General features: G+C 50.0%; 2 protein-coding genes across 5 annotated transcripts in view; one reads left to right on the top strand and one right to left on the bottom strand.

Annotated features, from left to right (window-relative positions):
- The window catches only part of Rin3 (Ras and Rab interactor 3), a 106842-nt gene extending 91492 nt beyond the window's left edge, over positions 1 to 15350 (top strand). For all 4 annotated transcript variants that reach the window (XM_052185208.1, XM_052185210.1, XM_052185209.1 and 1 more), the window contains 3 exons: positions 8814 to 8945; positions 13395 to 13558; positions 13896 to 15350. In XM_052185208.1, coding sequence (XP_052041168.1) covers positions 8814 to 8945; positions 13395 to 13558; positions 13896 to 14216 — 617 coding nt within the window. In that variant the 3' untranslated portion in view covers positions 14217 to 15350. The remainder of the gene's footprint in view (positions 1 to 8813; positions 8946 to 13394; positions 13559 to 13895) is intronic.
- Positions 15351 to 18272: 2922 nt separating this feature from the next.
- Positions 18273 to 21762, bottom strand: part of Lgmn (legumain) — a 37180-nt gene continuing 33690 nt past the window's right edge. Inside the window, exons 12-14 of the mRNA XM_052185214.1 lie at positions 19972 to 20142; positions 19132 to 19199; positions 18273 to 18821 (exon numbers count right to left, since the gene is read on the bottom strand). Of these exons, the coding sequence (XP_052041174.1) occupies positions 18779 to 18821; positions 19132 to 19199; positions 19972 to 20142 (282 nt within the window). The 3' untranslated portion in view covers positions 18273 to 18778. The remainder of the gene's footprint in view (positions 18822 to 19131; positions 19200 to 19971; positions 20143 to 21762) is intronic.

Below are 21762 nucleotides of genomic sequence, written 5' to 3'. Positions count from 1 at the left end.
CAGTCTCCACTCAGCAATCACCTGTGTGCTCTCTGTGTCTACATTTCCCTCTTATGAGGCCACAGGCCACAGTGAATCAGTGTTAGCCTACTCCAGGGGGATTTCATCTCAGCCAACCACATCTGCGATGACCCCCACTTCCAAAAGAGTCACCTTTTTAGCCAATAATCTTGGCTTTAGCATGTGTAAACTTGGAAGGGACAGGTCCGACTCCGACAGTGTTGATAGTAGCTCACTGGACCACAGAGGAGAAACCAGTGTGTACTCACCAAAGTTAACAGAAGCGGCTGAGGGAAGATGACCAGGCCCATTGTTGGTGGGTATCTAGATGTAGGCTATCCAGTGGACCTCGGGCCATAACATCCTCCAATATGTTGTCCCTGGCTTAAGTCTGTAACCCGCTGCAGTCCAGGGTAGTGAGCAAAGCCTGCTGAGGCCTGACATCGTGACAGACTGCCACCCTGCATTGGCCTGTCTTGTCACAAGATAAACCCAAATTCAAGGGATAAAGCACATGTCCCCTTTGGATGGAAAAAGTCACATTGCAGAGGATGCAGGGAGGAAGGAAAGAAGGGAGGTAGTGGAATCACAGGGCCCATTTGTAGCCACTTTACCACAGCGCTCCACAGAGCAGAGGAGCCCATGCTCTACAGGGAATAAACGCTAACCGGAGTTCATCCTGCGCCCAGCTGTTCAGCAGGATGCCCTGGTGCAGGCGGCCACGTGTGTAATTGTATGTGGCAGCCATGGCACATGAAAGAGTGCCACTGCTGTGACCTTGTGATGTCTAGTCTGTTCCTTACCACTTGTAAGACCTGGAGCAAGTCACTTATCTCTCAGGGCCCAGCTTCTTTATGGGAGAGAAGCCAAGATTCTAGTAAGTCAGAGTCACACTTAGGGACTTGCAGATATTAGGAACAAGCTGTGGCATTTGACCCCAGTGCCCGGCACCAGCAGGTTCAAAACCTGGGGATGGCTGAGGAGAGGGTCCTCATCCTCTCAAAGTTGCTTACGGATGAGCAGCCCTGCTGGCCCTCTGGTAACAGAAAAGAGTTGTTTGGCATGGCACTGGGGCATGGAACAAGGTTCCTACATCCTAGCTGGCATTCCACGTGGGCCTGGAGGCTGCAGCTCCAGGGCGGAGGCCCTTCTTTTGTGTAGGACCAATACATGTCTTGCAACTGAGAAAATGAATTGAGTTCTTGAGGGGCAGAAACCACATGGGGATAAGGCTGTGTGGTGGCTATGGTGTCACAGAGAAGTGCCATGTCAGGAAGAACTTGTCTTTTGGGGGCCAGGAATCTTGTGCAGTCTGAAGGCCAGGACACAGGGCCAGGCTATAAGTGCAAGCGATTCCTACCTAAAAGTGCCCAGTGGAGGAAGGCGGCCACTGTGGGCAGCCCCCAGAACTCAAAGCCTTATTCTCACATATGTCTGGCAGCACAGCCAGCTCCAGAGGCCTAGGGCCCAGGGAGGGCACCCAGAATGCCTGACAACCCCAGTGAGACCCTGAAGGCCAGAGCCCCCTCACTGCTGATGGAAACAAGCCAGGAACGTGGCACGCTGTCTCTTCTAGAACGGAAGCAAGGGTGGCAGGCCTGGGGCGTCCCGCATGGGTGTGTGGGGGAAGCAGTGCAATTTGGTCAAGTCAGAAAGGGGAGGACATGAAAAACCAGACCCAAATGTCTATCTGAGCTTGGATGTGCCCAGTTGCCTGGCTGTCTAGGTAATGGAGGCACCTGACTCAGTTTCCCCCTGGGTAAATAGGTGCACTCTATAGGGCTCTGGTGAACTGTGATTAGCGTATCACCAGATGCCCATATTGGCTAACTGTGTGCCTGACCCCTGGCTGTTTCTAACTGTAAGATGAAATCTCACAGGCCTTGCGGGGCTCAGGGGAAAGTCAAGGCCAAGGACTCTGCTGACTGAGATAGAAACAGGGCTATGTCATTCTCCAAGTCCTCGTTTTCTTAAGACCATGAAATATAAGCCAGGCACAGGAAGGGACATCCAGACACTGTGAACATTCTTAACCATGAATTCAGCTACTGAAAGCTTGCCGGGACAGCAGGGACTGGGGGAGACTGGCCATCTCCAAGAAGGTCTGAATGAAGAAAACAGTATTATGAGGTCTGGTGGAGGCGGGGAACAGGGAGCCAGTTCTCCAGTAGGAATGGAAGAACAGAGCCAAGAAGACCTGACACACCAGGCAGCCCAGGCCAGAGTCTCAGGCCAAGGCCTGGGATGGGACCAGAAGCCAGGGGGCATCTTCTTGGGAGGCAGTGAGTTCCCTTTGACCAAGGCTGAGCCCTGGAGTGGAAGCCCAGTGGCTGTAACTCCATCTTCCGTTACCCCACCCAGAGCGTTTGGGAGGAAGTGTGTGATCACCCACACACGCCATGCTGTGTTTGAACTCCCACTTCTAGGCCCTAATTTAGATGATAAACCTATGGGCTTCCATGTGGGCACCCTGTGGGTGCTGTACCTGGGTTAGACAGACCTTTTGTTTGTTTGTTTGTTTGTTTGTTTGTTTTGTTTTGTTTTTTTGTTTTTGGAGACAGGGTTTCTCTGTGTAGCCCTGGCTGTCCTGGAACTCACTCTGTAGACCAGGCTGGCCTCAAGCTCAGAACTTCACCTGCCTCTGCCTCGCAAGTGCTGGGATTAAAGGCGTGCGCCACCACTGCCCATCCCTAGATAGACCCTTAAAAGCTATGGTTTAGCCAGGAACTGTGAGGCTTCCTAACGGCCAGCATCCCTTTCCCCATTCTCATGCTTTGTGAGTTCTCAAGTCATTGTGTTCTGATGGTGGGGTACAGAGGTCACTGTCTACCCACCATGTTCCTGAGAATGAGGAAGTTGTACTATCATGGGCGTGGATCGGAGTCCAGAGAACAGCCACTGAGACTTCAGGGCCTTATGCACTGGAACAAAGCATTGAACCAGGACATGCAGGTGGTAATGGAAATAGAGACAGTTTATTAAGGAAAGGACACCGACGAGATCCCAAGATTGGGACTAGACCAGAGAGCTAGGACAGGTCTGAGGCTGCAGGCCTTGGGCTCTGAGCGTCCCGGGCTTTGGTGGGTCACTTACCTAGCACCACCTTCCGCAGCACTTGAAGGTCACTGGGGTTTTCTCCTTTAGGATTCCATTTATTACTTGTAGCCCACGTGAGAGGGGCTTCCATCCTTCCTCAGCCATTGGCTTCTTGATATGTCAATCTTGATGCCTCTGAGCCCTCCTTCCTCACTCCATTCTCCTGTCTCAGAACCACAGTGTAGATTCCAAGCGGGGCTCTATGGGGCATCTGTACCTCAGGCCGGCCTCACCTCCAACCGCCCCACCAGGCCAGTTTCAAGGATAGGGTTCTACATGGGATTGTATTTAAAACGACTCTCTCTCTCTCTCTCTCTCTCTCTCTCTGGGAATCAGAACTCAGATTTTCAAACTTGTACAGCAGTCACTTGGCCGACTGAGCCATCTCCCCAGCCCAGCACCTTTTTTTTTTTTAACCTGTTGTTTAAAACTGATTCCAAACTTGAAACCTTTAAGTGTAAATGGTTCATTGAAACAAGGACTCCTGGGTACCCTGTGAGTTAACTTATCTCAGCAATTGTCAAGTGCCTTCCCCTACCCCCCAGAACACACACACTTCCCCCTAAATCACACAGGATCTATATCTGGGTCTTTTCCAGGCAGTGCTGTCCTGAGTCTATACTGTAGACCCTGGGAGTGCCAGGCTGCAGAGCTCTCTCATGATGGCTGTGGATGTGTCCCTGTGTAAGCATCTCTGACTGAATCACTGGTCATCACTGATCTATAAAGGTCCTTGAGGATGCTGAAAGGCTTAGGAATTCCACATCTAACAGTCATCACTGTGTTTAGCTTCTGTTCATATGTTATGTTTCAAGGGCCTTTCTTTTCTTTGACTACGCTGATTTTTTTTAATATCTACTTTTATTCTTTTAATTATGTGTGTGCCTGTATCTGTGTGCCGAGTATGTGCCTGTAAGGGCAGGTGCCCTCAGAGACCAGTGACATTGGGCCTCCTGGAGCTACAGTTACAGACAGTCATGAGCTGCCTGATGTGAACGCTGAGAATCAAACTAGGTTCCCCTGCAAAAGCAGTGTGCACTCGTAACTGCTGAGCCGTCTCTCCAGCCCTGAGGCTGACACCTGGGAGAAGCAGGTTTCCTTCCTGCCCCCATCTTTGCCACCTAGGCTACAGTTTCTTATCTCGAGTTCAGCACGCTTTCCTCTTAGTTGCTGACTTAGTTACTTTCTCATTGCTTTGATCAAATATTCTTACTAAAGCAATGTAAGAGAAAATGGAGTCGTTTAGGCTTAGAGTTCAAGGTCCAGCCCATCTCGGCTGGGACATCCAAGTAGCAGGCGCTTAAAGCAGCTGGTCATATTGCATTCCAAGGTCAAAAAAGAGCAATAAATGCTACCTAGTGTTCAGCTCACTTTCTGCCAGGTTTACAGCCCAGGACTCACTCAAGTTAAGATGAATTTCCTCAGTTAATGTAATCAATTCCTGCGATCGGCATGCCCAGAGGTCCATTTCCCAGGTGATTGTCTTATCGAGTTGACAGATAACAACTATTACCGTTACATGGGGGTGATACATTCTGTGTTTTTTAATTTACTTTTATTTTATGTACATTGGTGTTTTGCCTGCATGTATGTCTGTATGAGGCTGTTGGATCCCTTGAATTGCAGACAGTTGTGACCTGGTGTGCGGGTGCTGGGAATTGAACCCAGCTCATTTGGAAGAGCAGTTAACTGCCGAGCATCTCCTTAGCCCCTGGATGATACATTCTCTGCTGCATCTCAAGCGACTCAGCTTTGCTTCAGACTTGACACTAGTGGTTTCAAGACTAGTGTCTTGAAAAGAAAGCTTCCCCATTCTCTAACCTACCACCACTCCATTCCATGTTCCCGGCATCTCATGCTATCTGGCTGCAGCCTCGGGCCTGAAGCACACACCAGCATCCCTGCACTGAAGGCACGGGAGCCATTGGGAACCCTTCAGCAAGGCACAGCTGCAGCCAGTGTTGAGCCAACAACCTTGAGCGCGTTCAGCTGAACCAAGCCACACCTGCCCAACACTGCTCCTAGACCTCGGGCTCCATAGACCTCTGGCTTCCTAGGCTTGAAGAACCTTAGACTTTAGGCAAATTAGGCCTTAGCGCACCTAGACCTCTACCCATTCTAGGCCTCCAAGCCTCCCCTCTGAACAAGAAGACCACCATACCTCCTCTCCGGTCCTCACTGCACAGGAGAGAGAAGCTCACACACAGACTATGTGGCTCATGTGAAGGAGAATACAACAGCCTGGGTGTCGGTGGGACCCGCTGAGATGGTAGGAAAGGGGCTACACTTGAAGTCACAGGAGCAAACGTAACTGATCACACCATCCTTTCCTAAGAGGTCACACCAGCCAAAATACAACCCTAAAGCCACATTGTGCCAAACCTGTGCCACACTCACTGCGCCAGTCCACCATGCAGAGCAGGCACCAGGTCTGGGGAGAGCAATTGAGCGCAGATTTGAGGGTCCTGGGTCAGGGAGGCTGGGAAGTTAAAGAGAACTTGGCAAGAGTGGTTAGGCTCCTCCATTCATATTTCCATATATCTGGCCGAGAAGTCATTCCCACCTTTGGAACATCCAGAGCTAGGCAAGGGATGCCTGAAGGATTCCTTTACTGGGAAAAATGGATCTAAGCCCCCTCAGAGAGGAAGAAAAGACGAGGCGGAACCTAGGTAATGACCAATATAATAACACATCAATAAGCCGGGCGGTGGTGGCACACGCCTATAATCCCAGCACTTGGGAGGCAGAGGCAGACGGATTTCTAAGTTCGAGGCCAGCCTGGTCTACAGAGTGAGTTCCAGGACAGCCAGAGCTACACAGAGAAACCCTGTCTCAGAAAAAAACCTACATACATACATACATACATACATACATAAATACATAAATACATAAATAAATAACCAACCAACCAATATAAATGCAGAAGACACAGAAAGGCCTTGGGACTGCCCTCCATGCCTGTAACTGTGCCAGAATGTGCAGCCTGCTTGCACTGAGGGCTCGATTCATAAACCTAGAAGGCTGGCTGTAGAGCCAACAGCTTGGTAATAAAGACCAACTTCCCTCATCATCTATTTCTCACAGAGGCCGTGTGACCTGAGAAGCCAGTGGTGGTTCAGGCAGGGACAGTGGCTGGAGAATTGGATGGGAGGAGGGCCCTGATGGTGACCTATGGCATTGCCTGCCTGTGGAGGAGACAGAGCGAGGGTTCCTTTAAAAAAAAAAAAAGATTTACTTATTATATATAAGTACACTGTATCTGTCTTCAGATGCATCAGAAGAGGGCATCAGATCTCATTACGGATGGTTGTGAGCCACCATGTGGTTGCTGGGATTTGAACTCAGGACCTTTAGAAGAGCAGTCAGTGCTCTTAACCACTGAGCTATCACTCCAGCCCCCAGAGAGAGGGTTTTTAAAAGATCTATGCTAAACTGAATTCTGATGACTAAAGTCAACTGTTGTCTTAGTCAGGGTTTCTACTCCTGTACAAACATGACCAGGAAGCAAGTTGGGGAGGAAAGGGTTTATTCAGCTTACACTTCCACATTGCTGTTCATCACCAAAGGAAGTCAGGACTGGAACTCAAGCAGGTCAGGAAGCAGGAGCTGATGCAGAGGCCATGGAAGGATGTTTCTCACTGGCTTGTTTCCCCTGGCTTGCTCAGCTTGCTTTCTTATAGCCCGTGTTTATTACTGAGAATTTTCATGCTTACGCAGCTTCCAAATGTCCTGGGCATTGCCATGTAGAGCAGAAACACGGACCTACCATCTGATGCCGCCATGGGCTAGGAAGACATTTAGAGTGGGGCGAGACCTCAGTGTCCGGGCATTTGCTGGTCTAGACCAGGAGAGGAGGGAAGGTTTACTTCAGCTTACAACTCCAAGTTACCATCCATTGTTTCAGGGCAATAACATCAGGTCAGACAGCAGCCTGAAGCCTCGCACCCAGGGCCGAGAGCAGAGAGGGGACTGAACACACAGATCCTCTGCTCCGTTCACGTAGACAGTTTAGGGCCTGATCCATGAACCGATGCGTCTACCTCCGAGGTGTGTCTTCCGACCCTGAACATTCTCTACCTGCTGCGTTAAGCTACCTGCTGAGATAATGCCTCCCAATCGACTCTGCTTTTAAGTTTGCCACTCATTTGACACACATCAGTCCTGATAACAGACTTGAGTTGATAATTTTCTCCCAGTGGTAAGTTGAGGAAACTGAGTCTTATCATAGCCTGATCATGCAGAGCCAGAATAATCTAGCTAGGGCCTTCCTGATTTCCTATTCCAGTGTCCAGGCCCCAGAGGAGCACTCTTGGGCCCATTTCTCTCTGAATAAGAATTCCCTCACAGCTGGGCAGTGGTGGCATGTATCTTTAATCCCAGAACTCAGGAGAGAGAGACAGGTGGATCTCTCTAAGTTTTGAGGCCAGCCTAGTCTACATAATGAGTTCCAGGACAGCCAGGACTATACAGAGAAACCCTGACTCTGGGGAAGAAAAAGAGTTCACTCTTTCCAAAGTTCCCCAGCCCATAAAATGCACAGAAGATCTCTGCCAGTTCTTGGCACTGTGTGCCTGCAGTTGGTGAACAGACGGAACTGGGAGAAACAGAAGCCAAAAACGAGGAAACACAAGCTGACCCTGGCAGGGCGAGCCAGGTGTTCAGGTCACAGGAGAAGCTTTTCAAAGCTGTACTCCTCTCCCCAGGCAGTGCTGCCTGTTGTACATCTGGAAGAGTCAGCGAGGATGTGTTCCAACTGTGCTCAAAGCTGGCACTGGTTCATAAGCCAGTATGGGGGAAAGACATAGATCTGGCCCCACCAGTGATCAGCCCAGAACTCTGAGCACAGGCCTTGCAGCTCTGAGCCTTGACCAGACCATGTTGAGGTTGAGCTTGTTATATGTAAGGCTGTCAGTGTGCTAGAGGAGGTAGCTCATGCCACTTCAGGGGAGCTGGTTACACATCTCCTCCCAAGTCCATGTTCAGGTGTGCAGTTAGAACTTGGTCACTGTGGAAATGGTTACATCATGGAAACTGGCCAGCACTGCAGGTCAGTTTCTGTTTCTGACTTTCACTTGGAAAATCTGTTGTGAAGCACCTCTCCTAACAGTCAACGGCATATACACATGGGGGCTCAGGTTAGACCACTGACAGTGGTGGATCTCAGGCACAATGGTAGACTCTGGGCCAAGATTGATCTTGGGCAGTGAAAGATCTTGCAGGCAGGAATGGATTGCAAGGACAGTGGTATTCTTCTCAAGCAGTGGTAGATCTCAGGCACAGTAGTAGATCTTGGGCAGGAGTGGATCTCAGAGGCAGTGATGGATCTCAGGGGCAGAAGTAGATCCCAGGGGCAAAGGTGGATCTCAGGGGCAGAGGTGAATCCTGGACACAGAGTTGGATCTCAGTTTTCCCTGCAGATGCCCTTGAAGCAGCTGTTGGCCCGTGAACTAAGTGTGATCAGAATTAGATGACCCAGCAAACAGCCCAGGGTACCCTCAGGGGAAGAACCAGGAAAGGGTGAGGAACCAGAATTTTGTCACCCCAGCCCATTGCTCTTTCTCAGTTCCTTCTTGTCTCCCCATACTGAGCCACCCTAGGAGTCTAGGGTCCTCACTGTTGAATCCTGCAGAACCTCACTCTCCAGCGTAACCTCGGGTCACCCCTGAGAGGCTCGTGGGCGCCTAGCACTCACAGCCCTCATCCTCTTCTCCTTGCAGGGAAGCCCTACGGGGCCGACGACTTCCTGCCCGTGCTCATGTACGTCCTGGCCCGCAGCAACCTCACGGAGATGCTCCTCGATGTGGAGTACATGATGGAGCTCATGGACCCCGCCCTGCAGTTAGGAGAGGGTGAGTGTGCCACCGCCCCACACCCACCACCGTCTCCCAGCAACCCCGGCCAGGTGGCCTGGCAAGGGCTTCTTAGGTAGGCCAGACTAAGGTTGAAGCCTAGGGACATGCACACAGGCCCTGCCCAAATAGCTCATTGACCAGGAAGACAGTCAGGTTGCAAAGAAAAGTGACTAAACTGGGATGGTAGGGAATTCAAAGAGACTGGGAGCATGCTATCCTGACAGTGCAGTCAGGGAGGGCTTCTGGAGGAGGTGATGTCTCGGCTGAGCACTGAAGGGTGAGCAGGAGCCAACAGATCTCTGTGAGTTCGAGACCAACCTGTTCCACACAGTTAAGTCCTAGGCCAGCCGAGGCTGATAGTGAGGCCCTGACTCAAAAACAAACCAGTAAAACTAAATAGATTAATTAAACTTAAAAAACAAAGGCAGGGGGGTTGCAGGGTGGGGAATGGCGTTCTTCCTAGAGGCACAGCAGAAGTTAGTGGTTTAGCAAGTGATGTAAAAATGGCAGATGTTGTCTCCATGGAGTGTGGTAAGTAGAGATCTGTTCTTAGATAAGGTGGCCCCTGGGACTCAGCCCTGGCAGGACTTGTGTCCACAGAAAGAAGTCACTGAGGCGTTGAGGACTCTGTGCTCCCCGGTTGAATGAAGGAAGGGTGTGATTGGCTGCGGCCTACCTCAGTTTCCCTTCCCTGTCCCTCCACCCACCACTTCCTCGGGCTAGGGCCTCAGCCACCCCTCCACGAAGAATCGCTTGAGATACAGAAGCCCTGGGCTCTAAGGGACCATGACGTGTCCTGTGGGCTTCCACCATCGAAGAATGGACCCAGCCTCCCAGGCACAAGCGTCCCCTTTGGGATTTGTGGTACTCGAGAATGGCTGCCCCCCTTTGCATGAGTTTGCATCTGCCACCTCTGGGGGTGGCACACCTGACGTGAGTGCTTCATCGAGGTCTGCTCAGCTCAGGGGAGCAGGGAAAGCAGAGAACTTTGCTGTTGTCCATAGCTCTGAGCTGTGGCGGTGGCACCTGGAGCTGCGTCTTTTTCCTCTTTGGTTACATGTTACCTGAAGTCAGAGCAGCCTGTTCCCCGGAGAAGTCCTGGGATTCAGAAGAAGCAAGCTTTTTCATTCCATCAGCACATCCATCCACCCTTCCACCCACCATCCATCTACTTGTACATCACCTGTCCATCCACATGTCTACCCATGCATCTGTCTGTCCATCTACCCATCATCCACCTATCCATTCATCTACCTACCTACTCCCCCATCGCCCCACCTTTCCATCTATCCATCCATCCACCCATCCACACCTACGTCAGTCCATCTACCTGTCTACCCAGCTATCCACCAGTTCATTACGTACCTGCCCATCTGTCCATTCGACCTCCATTCGCCAGCCTATCCGTCTGCTCACCAGTCTGTCCAGCCATTAACTACCAACTCATCAGCTCATCCATACATACTCTGCCGTCTGTCTGTCCATCCCCCACGTCTCGTCTCCATCCACCAACCCGTGCACTCATTGAGCCATCCATGCCACACGGGAAAGCCTGGGAGTCTCGTGAGAATCGACAAACACCTCACTCTCACATTTACGACCTCTGTCTCCTCAAGGCTTCCTCTTGGGTTTCACCATGCCCATGGGAGCACCCAGAGACCAAAGGATCTCTAGCCAGCGCTGCTGAAAGGGTGACATCCACCCTGAGACAGTGTCCATGAAAGTCCTGTGCCCTCCCTAGCCTGTGCCCAGCTAATCTCACAATGGATTTGCCAAGCAATCCACCACATACTGGCTGGGAAGTGTCTGCAAAGCTCAGCGGTATCACCCGCCACCTAGTGCTCATAGCGGGTACTACATGGTCTCCATCAAAGAGGGCAAGGCAGGCCATATGGGATATATAGGACTTGAAGGGCTAGGAGAGCCCCAACAGGGCTTGGAGTTCCTCCCTACTGCCCCAGAGGGGACCAGAATCCCCCAGACATATTTATTGTCTGAGCTCATATAGTTGCATGACCCAAGCATGACTAAGCCCCACCCCTTACACACATGACATGGAAAAGCAAGTGACTTTTCTCCATGCTCATTCATGTCCAGGCCTCAGAGCATCCCTCACCTTGCCCGGCTCTCCCAGCCACAGAGGCAGGACTCAGGGCTGTGCCTGCTCAGGCACGCTTAAGGCTGGGAGCCAGCGCTTTCAGCCAGGGCCACTTCAGATACCAGTGGATCTCCCATAGTTAGGGTGGGAAGATGTGTCGGGTGGGTCACTGGCAGAATCAGCCTCATGTCCAAAACTATTAGTCTGGCCTTAATAGCCAGGAAAAGCCGTCTAGGGGGCTGTCAGGAAAGCTAGGGACCAGAAGAAAGCGGGATGCTAAATCAGGGGGCAGCACTGTGTAATCCTGGACATGTCACCCTCTTCTGGGATTCAGTTTCTTCCCTTTAAAGCAGCCTGTGGGTCGTGATTTGGGGTAGGTTAAGATATCCTACATATTTATATTATGATTCATAGCATAAAATTACAGTTATGAAGAAGTGGGGATCCGGCACAACACGAGGCACTGTGGTAAAGAATCGCAGCGTTAGGAGGTTGAGAACCACTGCTTTAACGTGAAGGAACTCTGGCTGCAGAGATGGCTCAGCGGTTAAAGCGCTGGCTGCTCGTCCACAAGTCCTGAGTTCAATTCCCAGCAACCACGGGGTGGCTCCCAACCATCTGTAACGAGATCTGATGTTCTCTTCTGGTGTGTCAGCGACAGCATACTCACACGCATAAAACAAATTAATTTAAAATAAAAAGCTACCCCAAAAAAATTAAATAAAGAGAAAGATCTCAGCAAGGTTCTAAACTCCTAACAAGTCAACAGCCAGATAAACATCATGGCAAGTGGACTTAAAATCCCATGGCTTGTGTAGCTCAAAGTACCGTAAAACCTCAATTACTCAAGGAAACATTACAAGTTAAGATTATTTTTAAGCCGGGCAGTGGTGGCGCATGCCATTAATCTCAGCACTTGGGAGGCAGAGGCAGGCAGATTTCTGAGTTCGAGGACAGCCTGGTCTACAGAGTGAGTTCCAGGACAGCCAGGGCTACACAGAGAAACCCTGTCTCAAAAAAAAAAAAAAAAAAAAAAAAATTAAGTGAGCCAATATTTTTTCGGGTAAAGGCAGGCAGTTGCCACCAAGTCTGGGGACCTCAGTTCAATTCCTGGGACTCTTGTGGTGGAAGGGGAAACTGACTGCTGCAATTGAGTGTATCCAGAAATACACATACACGTGTGCACACAAAATAAAATGTTAAGTGTACTACATTATTTTTAAATGGACAGGCTTTCGCTCCGTGGCTCAGGCTGCCCTTGAATCTGCTTTGTAGGACAAGCTGTCATCGCCCTCACTCCCAGAGGTCTGCTTGCCTCAGCCTCCCAAGGCTGCTGCTGTCGTGGCTGAGAAGTGCCAAATATTTTTGCTGTTTCAAATCCTTAAAACTTCATGCGATAACTAAAATTTCCTGAGCATCTTTGACATTTGTTTTTATAATAGGTAATACAATCCTGGAGCTCTACGTGTTAAAGCACGTGTATACCAAAGTGAAAGGGAGGGGCTCCCAGCGCCTTCTCCACACGCCCCCAGGCATCCCCAGATCTCGGCTTCTTACCTATCCTATATATTTTAAAACACTTAAAAATCTCATTTTAAATTTCAAACTTAGTTTCAGACATCATTTTAAGAATACCGAATTTAGCCGGGTGGTGGTGGCACATGCCTTTAATCCCAGCACTTGGGAGGCAGAGGCAGGCAAATTTCTGAGTTCAAGGCCAGCCTGGTCTACAGAGTGAGTTCCAGGACAGCTGGAGCTACACAAAGAAACCCTGTCTCAAAAAAAACAACAACAACAAAAAAGAATACCTAGTTTGGATGACAGACTTGTAGGAATTGCTGGGTTTCGTTTCCTCTTCCCAATTCAGCCACATTGAATAAATATCCTTACCCGGGTGTGGTAAAACCAACCATACCCAGCATTCAGAAGACAGAGGCTGGTGGATCTCTTATGAGTTCAAGGCTGGCCTGATCTTTATTATGAATTTCAGGCCAAGGCTAAGTATTGAGACCCTATCTAAAAATAAAAACATTTCTACTTTATAATTATATTAAAAATAGTCATATATAGTCATATATTATGTATGGAATATTCCACATGATTTCTTCTTGAAGGGGCCTAAGGAAAGATGTGAGCTCTGCTGTTCTATAAAGTGCCAACTGCTGAAGCCCTAGTCCATTGCAGTTGAGTGAAGTTGAAGCAGGTTGTAGAGCGTGCGCGCCCCCTGGTGGCTATGGAGGGAGGGGCATGTTGGAAGCAATGGGCGGGGCCACACACTTAGAGACCAGCTCCCTCCAGGTGTGGTGGATCCAGAGCGTATCTTTCACCCTTTGTCCTTGACCCCACAGGTTCCTACTATCTGACCACCACCTATGGAGCCCTGGAGCACATTAAAAACTATGACAAGATCACAGTGACCAGACAGCTGAGCGTGGAGGTGCAGGACTCCATCCACCGCTGGGAACGCAGGCGCACGCTCAACAAGGCCCGGGCCTCCCGTTCCTCTGTGCAGGTGATGCTGGGGGCTATAGTGTCTGGGGCTACAAACTGTACAGGTACCACCCGTGTTCTATGTTTGGCTGCTTTAGCCCACCAGCCATACTATCCTCGGGGTGAGCAGTGGGTCTCCCACAGAGGAATCCAAGGTATACCTGTCAATCCGCCTAGCTCTGCAGGTCTTGGGTGGGCATAGAAGTGCCACCAGGCAGGTGCTAGAACCCAATGGTATGGGAGGAATAAGACATTCTACATATCCCAGGCTCCTGTCCACTCCCAATGTTGGGGTGAGGGTGACCAGAATGCTATTGGTCAAGCCTGGTAACCTCAAACCGCCTCCATCTTGCCTGCAGGACTTCATCTGTGTGTCCTACCTGGAGCCCGAGCAGCAGTCACGGACACTGGCGTCACGGGCAGACACAGCAGCCCAGGCACTGTGTGCACAGTGCGCTGAGAAGTTTGAGGTGGCACAGCCCCAAGACTACCGGCTCTTCGTGCTGGTGGATGGGCGCTGCTTCCAGCTGGCCGACGAGGCTCTGCCGCACCGCATCAAGGGCTATCTGCTCCGGAGCGAGCCCAAGCGAGACTTCCACTTTGTGTACCGGCCCCAGGACAGTGGCAAGGATGCCTCAGATCAGCCCTATATAGTGGTGCGGGAGCCCAACTTCCTATAAGATGACCCACCGCGGAGATGTGGTGTCAGGATCTCCTGAGAGCAGGATAGAGGGACTGGGACTGGGCTCTCATTAGCCGCTCCCCTTGACCACAGATTCCCGCTACAAAGGTGCCTGTGTCAGTCACACTGGTGTCACGCCCACCGGGCATGCCTAAGCCAATCAGGCAGAGTCATAGCCTGCGGCACCATGCTCCTCATTGGACAGTAAGGGAAACCCAGGCTCAGGTGGAAGAGGCTTTGTTTGCGGCAGCTGGCTATTCCTTCTGCCTTCCCCTGGTCCTGTCCCACCTCCTACCCCCCATCTTTAGTCTTCCTGAGAAGAGCTCACGTTCCCCAGGACTGGCTAATGAAGGGATTCCTGGCCGCAACTGCTCCTTGAGCCTCGGGATGGAGCTGAGATGTTCCACCACAACCCAAGATCTAAGAGTATTGTTTTGAAGAGACAGCCCTGCACCACACCCCTGCCTCAGAACCTGCCTTCAGCTACCAGTGTGCCTAGTCGGCCAGGGCTCCCGAGCCCCACTGGAAGCGGTCAAGCCAGCTCCAGGGAAACACGGACAAGTTCAACCAATGCCTTGAGATTGGGAGGGTGGGAGGGTCATTGAAAGACCTGTTGTGGGATGGAAACACCACAGGTCATCAGTGTTGACAAGATGCACTATGGGGATGGGGGGGGGGGTGCGTAATAAAAGCCCTTTTGCAAAAGCTAACTCCTCTGAAGGGGACTGCTCACCACTCCGGGACCTGTTGATTCTCCACCATCCTTGGACCCCAGCACTCCAGGCTCTAGATGATTTCTAGAACCATCCCTCCTACCCTTTGTTCTTGGGAATTCCAATCCTCTTAACCTTCTCCTGGTTAGCCCTTATATGCATCCTTCAAAGCCCACCTGCAGCAAGTCTTCCTTGACTCCCAGTGTTAGTCATGTACAAGACGGCGGGTCCGACCTATCAGGTTTAATTAATGCCTTTTTTTTTTTTTGAGACAGGTTCCCACGAGTAAGCTCTCACGCTCATTATGTGGCCAAGGACAGCCTTGAGTATACAGAACGGTGATTCTAACCTTCCCAATGCCACGACCCTTTCATTCATGTTGTGGTGACCCCCCAACCATAAAATTATTTTCATTGCTACTTCAGAACTGTAATTTTGCTGCTGTTATGATCATAATGTTCACAAGCTGTTTTGCAATGGTCTTAGGCAACCCCTGGAGAAGGGTCACTCACCACCTCATTGAAAACCGCTGATCTAGAACCTTCTAGGGCTGCTGGGATTACAGGTGTGCACCATCAGGGCTGGTTTATAGGGTGATGGAGCCCGGGGCTGCGTGACTAAGCGGGCTGGAGTGTCAGCCCTAATGCTGCCTTTCTCCCTGCCCATGCCAACACCATCTAGCTATAACTCTCCCTCCACAGCTTTAAGACACGGCTTTGCTATGCTGCCCCAGCTACCTCTGAACTCCTAGACTCAGCAATCCTCCTGCCTCAGCCACATCAGTGGTCAGAACTACACCACTCACATGCCACTTAATTCTCCTGGTTAAAACATATAACCTAACCTCCTGGGCATGGTTGAAAATCTGCATGGAATTCCATAACTTATTTTACTTTTAATTATGTTCCTGTGCATTGGGGTCGGAATAGGTACATGCAGTACCTTCGGATACCAGAAGAGGGCGTGAGAAGCCTCTGGAGCTGAAGCTACAGGGTTCAAGAGTGAGGATCCCAACTTGGGTCCTCTCTGCAAGGGCAGTTTGAGTTCCTAACCACTGCGCCATTGCCCTACCTCCACAGAATATAGCATGTGACACCCTCAAAATATATAACTAGTAATAGCCCGCTGTTGGCCTTGTCACTAATGGTATAACATAGGCTTAGGAATTTGGGTTTGTTTTTTTTAATGTTTTATGTGTATGACTGTTTTGCCTGGATGTATGTCTCTCCACCAAATGTGTGCCTGGGGCCTATGGAGGCCAGACAAGAGCATCGGTTCTCCCCTGGAACTGGAGTTAAACACAGTTGTGAGCCACCATGTAGGTGCTTGGGAATTGACCCTGGGTCCTCTAGAACACCCAGCGCTCTCAACCACTGAGCGAGCCTAGGTTCTATGTGTTATATTTGGTGAAAGGGGTGAAATGTATAAGAAATGACTCCTCAATAGGCCATGAAGTCAACTGGAGACTGATAGCAAAGGACGGCTGTTTCTGCAGGCAGGTCTCGGCAGCTGGGATGAAACAGTCTTACTTTGTTTACCTGTCTCTTTATTGTTGATGGTTCCAGGTTTGTGTGTGTGTGTGTGTGTGTGTGTGTGTGTGTGTGTGTAAACTTTACCTTTCCATTATAGGTCTGTATATAACATAGTCATGGGCTGGAGAGATGGCTCAGCAGTTAAGAGCACTGAATGCTGTTCCCCAGGTCCTGAGTTCAAATCCCAGCAACCACATGGTGGCTCACAACCATCCATAATGAGATCTGATGCCCTCTCCTGGAGTGTCTGAAGACAGCGACAGTGTACAATAAAAAAAAATCTTAAAAAAAAAAAAAAAAAAAGAATCTTACCTAGGGAAAAAATAGTCGTGGTAAAACAGATGTATCTCCATATTTTATATATCTATGGCTTATCTTTCACTTTTAAAAATATTTCTAGGTTATATGGATCATCTTTTGTTTGGTTGGGGTTTTTTTTGTTTTGGTTTTGTTTTGTTTTGTTTTTCGAGACAGGGTTTCTCTGTGTAGCCCCGGCTATCCTGGAACTCACTCTGTAGACCAGGCTGGCCTTGAACTCAGAAATCCGCCTGCCTCTGCCTCCCAAGTGCTGGGATTAAAGGCGTGCACCACCACTGCCCGGCTATAAATCATCTTTGTTTTCCAAACAAATCTCCAAAAGCAAACCTGCTCCACACAAGTCAAACCCACTCGGTCCGGGGCTCCCTGGCATGCTGCCTGGCATACTGAGCAGTCACAATCCTCAGCTTCCGAACTCTCCAGCATCCCGGAAGCAAAGCGAACCGGGCCTGAAGGGGCTCATCTGTGTCCTGGCTATCTGGGAAGCTGAGACAGGAGGATTCCGGAGTTCTAGTGAGAATGTTGCATCCTAGCTGCTGCGACCTGCCTGCAGAAACAGCCTTGCAGCACAGTGAGATCCTGTAAGAGATGGGGGCTGAGGAAGCAGGCTTACCCCCTGCCGCTCCCACTCCCACTCGTGTCCTTAGTCACCAGTGTCTCCCTGTGTGGATCTGCCTATTCTGCACATGTCACATAAAGCTATGCAATACACGGTTTGATGCCCTATGCAGACACTCCACTCCTTTTTCCTGCTGTGTACAGTGTCCCCTGCATGGATATAGAGCACTGATTTCACGTCTCTAAACGCCATCACCACACCTTGAGTGTATACTGTATCAGAGAAACAGAGGGGCGTCCCCTCCCTGCCTTGCACCTGACCATGAGAAGCATGGCCACAGAGGGTCGGGGACAGCTGCTCCTGACGGCGTTTCTGGGTTAGACGGGCTGTCTCAACACGGTGAAAAAGCTTAGTGAGGGAGGACTTACTAATACCCTGCTTCACAGCCTGAGAATTCAGTGCATAGTTGCTTGGGCAGAACTGAATGTAGGACAGGGCAGAGAAGGTTCTACCCCTCTCAGTGGCAAGAAATCGGAGCAGTGGGAGGGGTCTAGGGATCAAGCGTGACCTCCAAAGTACATCCGTGGGGACCCACTTCCTCTCGCTCGGGCCCACGTCCTAGAGTTTCCACAACTTCCCAAACCAGTGCTTAGGTTCGGGAAGCTAGGGACCAAACACTGGCATCCAAGCCTGTAGGGGGCATTTCACATTCCAACCGGAACAGGTAGGACGATGAGGGGGCGGAAGAAAAGGCCCCTGAAACTGATGGGGTGAAGAACTAATCAATCAGGCATTCCAGGGCAAGAGGAACGGGGATGGGGGGATGGGGGTGTGTGTGTGCTTCGAGCTCACAGAGCGTGGAGCAGTGGAGAACAGGGAGGTGACAGGGGCCAGCCCACCACGAGGGTAAAACACAAACCACAAAGCCAGAGTCCAGAAACAAATGTCTCACTTCACTTAATTTTTTTTAAGACATCCATTATTACAGAATAAAATATAAAAGCAATCAAAAATTATATATTGTAAAAATAATTCTCCCGTAGGGGCTTGCTTTCCGCCCTCTTCGGTAAAATCACTGTGAAGATGGCAAGAGGTTTCAGCTTCAAATTTCTCACACGATTCCTTCCCTGGCTATAGAAGCCAATGAATTTGCTCTTGAAAGCTAATGGACAACAAAACAAACCAAAAAACAAAAGACTCCTAAGAAGCAAAAGTTCCTTCCTCCAGAGAGCTTTACCCACCCAAGCCCGCTTCTTAGTAAGCAGGTGTCTTCAGAAAGCAAGCCTTGGTGGGCCGGCGGCATTCCTGGAGGCGGGGCTTAGGTGCTATTCCTGGGGGCGGGGCTTAGGCGCCGCCTCTGGCTCCACCCTTTCAGTCTCAGGTTGGTTCACATTCCAGTGGACTGTGCTCACTCTTTGAGAAGCATTGGGAAGAGTGTTCAGTAGTGACTAAGGCACACTTTGTCCATGGCCATCTTTATCCTGTAGGAAACAGGAAGTTGAACAGATGAGTTAAGCCAAGCCTGAAGAAAGCAGGACATCGTCCCAAAGCTGGGTAGAAGTCATGGAGGACAAAGTCCCTACCCATCACCACTGGGAACCCAGGCCCTCCGATTGCACTGATGAGTGGCCTCAGGGGAAAAAATGGGTGGTGGAACTATAGTCCACTCAGGCCAGTGGTATGCGCCCCTCCCGGCCCTCCTGCCCCTCCCACCCCTCCCGTCCCTCCCGTCCCTCCCCCAGCCCTGCGCTTTCATGACGTTGTCTTCCCAGTGCCAAGGGGCGACATTACCTGTCAATCGGATATGGCTTCTCACAGAGGTTGACCAGCACATACAAGTGTCGCAAGGCATACTCGTACTGCAAGAAAACAGAAGAACCGCACGTGAGCATCTCACCATGCAGTCAGCTTGCCTGGCTTCTGCAGTCAGAGAAATAAAGCCATTTCAGCCAGGAGTTCTAGGTCTGCTTAGGTCACGGGTCTGCCATCTTCTTTTGGCAACCTGTGGGTATTTACACGCTCTCCCCGGGAGAGACAAACAGTTGCACACAGCCTCAGGGCTGACGGGGCTGCTGAACACTGTCCCGCCTCAGCTGGTCCTGGGAACCCAGCTGAGGAGGGAAGAACGACATACAAATGCCAATCGACGACAATGGTGCGAAGGCAGGCTCTGCCAGGGTTCGGTCTACGGGCCACAGTCTGCCCACCTTCCTCCAGGAGGACTCAAGCATCCCGTTGTAACCACAGGACGTTTTAGGGACCAGCTAGCTGACTGACTCTACGACTGGCCGAAACATCATTCTTCCTCCTTCTCAACGGACTAGGGTGTGCTCCAACAATAAATCTTGGGGAATGGTCAGAAGACATGAGGAGGTAGAGAAAAGTCAATGTTTGGAGATGTGAGGATGAGGCGAGGGTGTGGGGGCCACATCCTCAAGAGAAGCAAGCACCCTTCAAAGCCAACAGTAATGGGAGTTGTCACCTATGACTCTGGTTGGCCAGACACATGACCACGAAGTCAGCATCCAGCTTCCCTTGGTCCAGATAGAATGTTTCGGTACGAGCCAGTGCACCTGACTTTAGCACTACAATCTCGGAGGTGGGAGAACTGAGGACCCTGGTTGGGCTCACCGTGACAGAGTGCCAGTTAAAGCAGTGTGTGCGGAAGTGGGTCACAGCCTCCTGGTAGCAGTCATGTGCTGTGAGCATAGCTCTCTCTGACAGATGTCTCTCAGCAGTTTCCCCAAATCCGGCCAGCAGGGCAACAATCTTGTGCACAGACTTCTCAATGACGTGCCTGGCCTAGGAATAAAAGACAACATTTCAAAATGATTCTGGCTTAGTGTACTCTCTCTGGGCTCTACAGAAAGATGCATATTCAAAGAACCATCTTGATATAACCTTCAACCCACAGTGAATTAAAACAGCTTAGTAAATGCATTCAAGAAAATGGAGAGTATGTGTTTGGTTTCTGTGACACTGGAAAGGTCCGACCTTCTAGATCCCTGACCACCACCAAAAACTGACACATGACACCTGGAGGATAGCCTGTGCCTGACTGAAACCTGCCTCAGGACACCGCTATCCTGTCTGTCCCTGTGTGCAACCGGCCACCTCTGCCTGCTCACAAAACCAGAGTTGCACAGAGAACACAGGGGCCTTGTGTTCCTCCCAGATGATAAAACACCAACATAAAGAAGACACTGATGAACCCAGACGTCACTTCTCCACGAAGTCTCTGACCAACCGTGTTCATCTCCTGCATGGCTGAACTGCTCACACTGCCACCAACTGCCTGATAGAGTCACGTGGTCCCAAAAACACAGGGTTCCTAGAGTGCCACCAACTGCCTGATAGAGCCACGTGGTCCCCAAATCACAGGGTTCCTAGAGCCCTGAGGGCCTCGTCAGGGCTTCCCGGGGTTTCCCGACGTTTCAGCGAAAACCCCAGAGCCACAGAGTAGACAGCAGCACAGTGTCTGGCTGTCCCCTCTCACACTGGGCACAGAAGTTTATGAATGTGAAGCAATGCTATTCTGCACAAAAAACTACTCTTGTTTTTGAAAATGGTTATTTTTTTCAAAAAATATACAGGGGCACGAAATGAGTTTCTTATGGTTATTTCTAAATGAGTTCAAATTTTTTTAAATCTTGATTTTTTTTTAGTAATTATTTTACATAAAAATGTAACAATACAACAGTTAATGGGAAATTGTTGAATCCAGGAAGCGTGTAGGCTTAGAGATAGTTTTCAGAGTTCCAGCAGAAACCAGAGAAATTCTACAATATACACAATGACTTAGAGGCCAATACAAGGAAACTCTGGTTTGGTTTCTGTGACTACGCAAAAATAAAGGATAAAGACAGAAGGCCCTTTCATAGCACTGTTATTTGTTTTGAGATAAGGTCTCACGTAACCCAGGTTGACCTCTAATTCAATATGGTGGCTAAGAACTCCTGATCCCCCCGCCACCTCCCAAGTGCTGGGATTGAAGGCATTGAACAGAGTGCCTGAATCATCATTTTAACTCTTAAGACACTATCAACAGACACAAAAACCCGTCACAGACAAAACCTCCCTCGGAACAATAAATAACGGGACTCAAGAGGTCAAAGGTTATAAAGAAAAAGGGCAGTTTTTAACTGTGTTTGATACCAGTTAAAAACATCCTGGCCACTCAAGCTGTCAACATTCTGGGGTGACAAGTTTCAAAATAATAATAGTAATAATAATAATAATAGTAGTAGTAGTAGTAATAATAATAGTAATAATAATAATAGATAAGCATTTAAAACACATTCACAGGGGCTAGGGACAAGGCACAGTTGGAGCACATGAAACCCTGGGTTCAATTCCTAATCCTAAGAACCACATACTCTGGGGACCATGGAGCACCAGCACTCAGAAAGCGGAGGAAGGAGG

Source organism: Apodemus sylvaticus, chromosome 6 (assembly GCF_947179515.1).
Source record: "Apodemus sylvaticus chromosome 6, mApoSyl1.1, whole genome shotgun sequence".
In the NCBI taxonomy this organism is placed as follows: domain Eukaryota; kingdom Metazoa; phylum Chordata; class Mammalia; order Rodentia; family Muridae; genus Apodemus; species Apodemus sylvaticus.
Note: the sequence above shows the minus strand (reverse complement) of the source record. Positions and strands in the feature narration are given on the sequence as shown.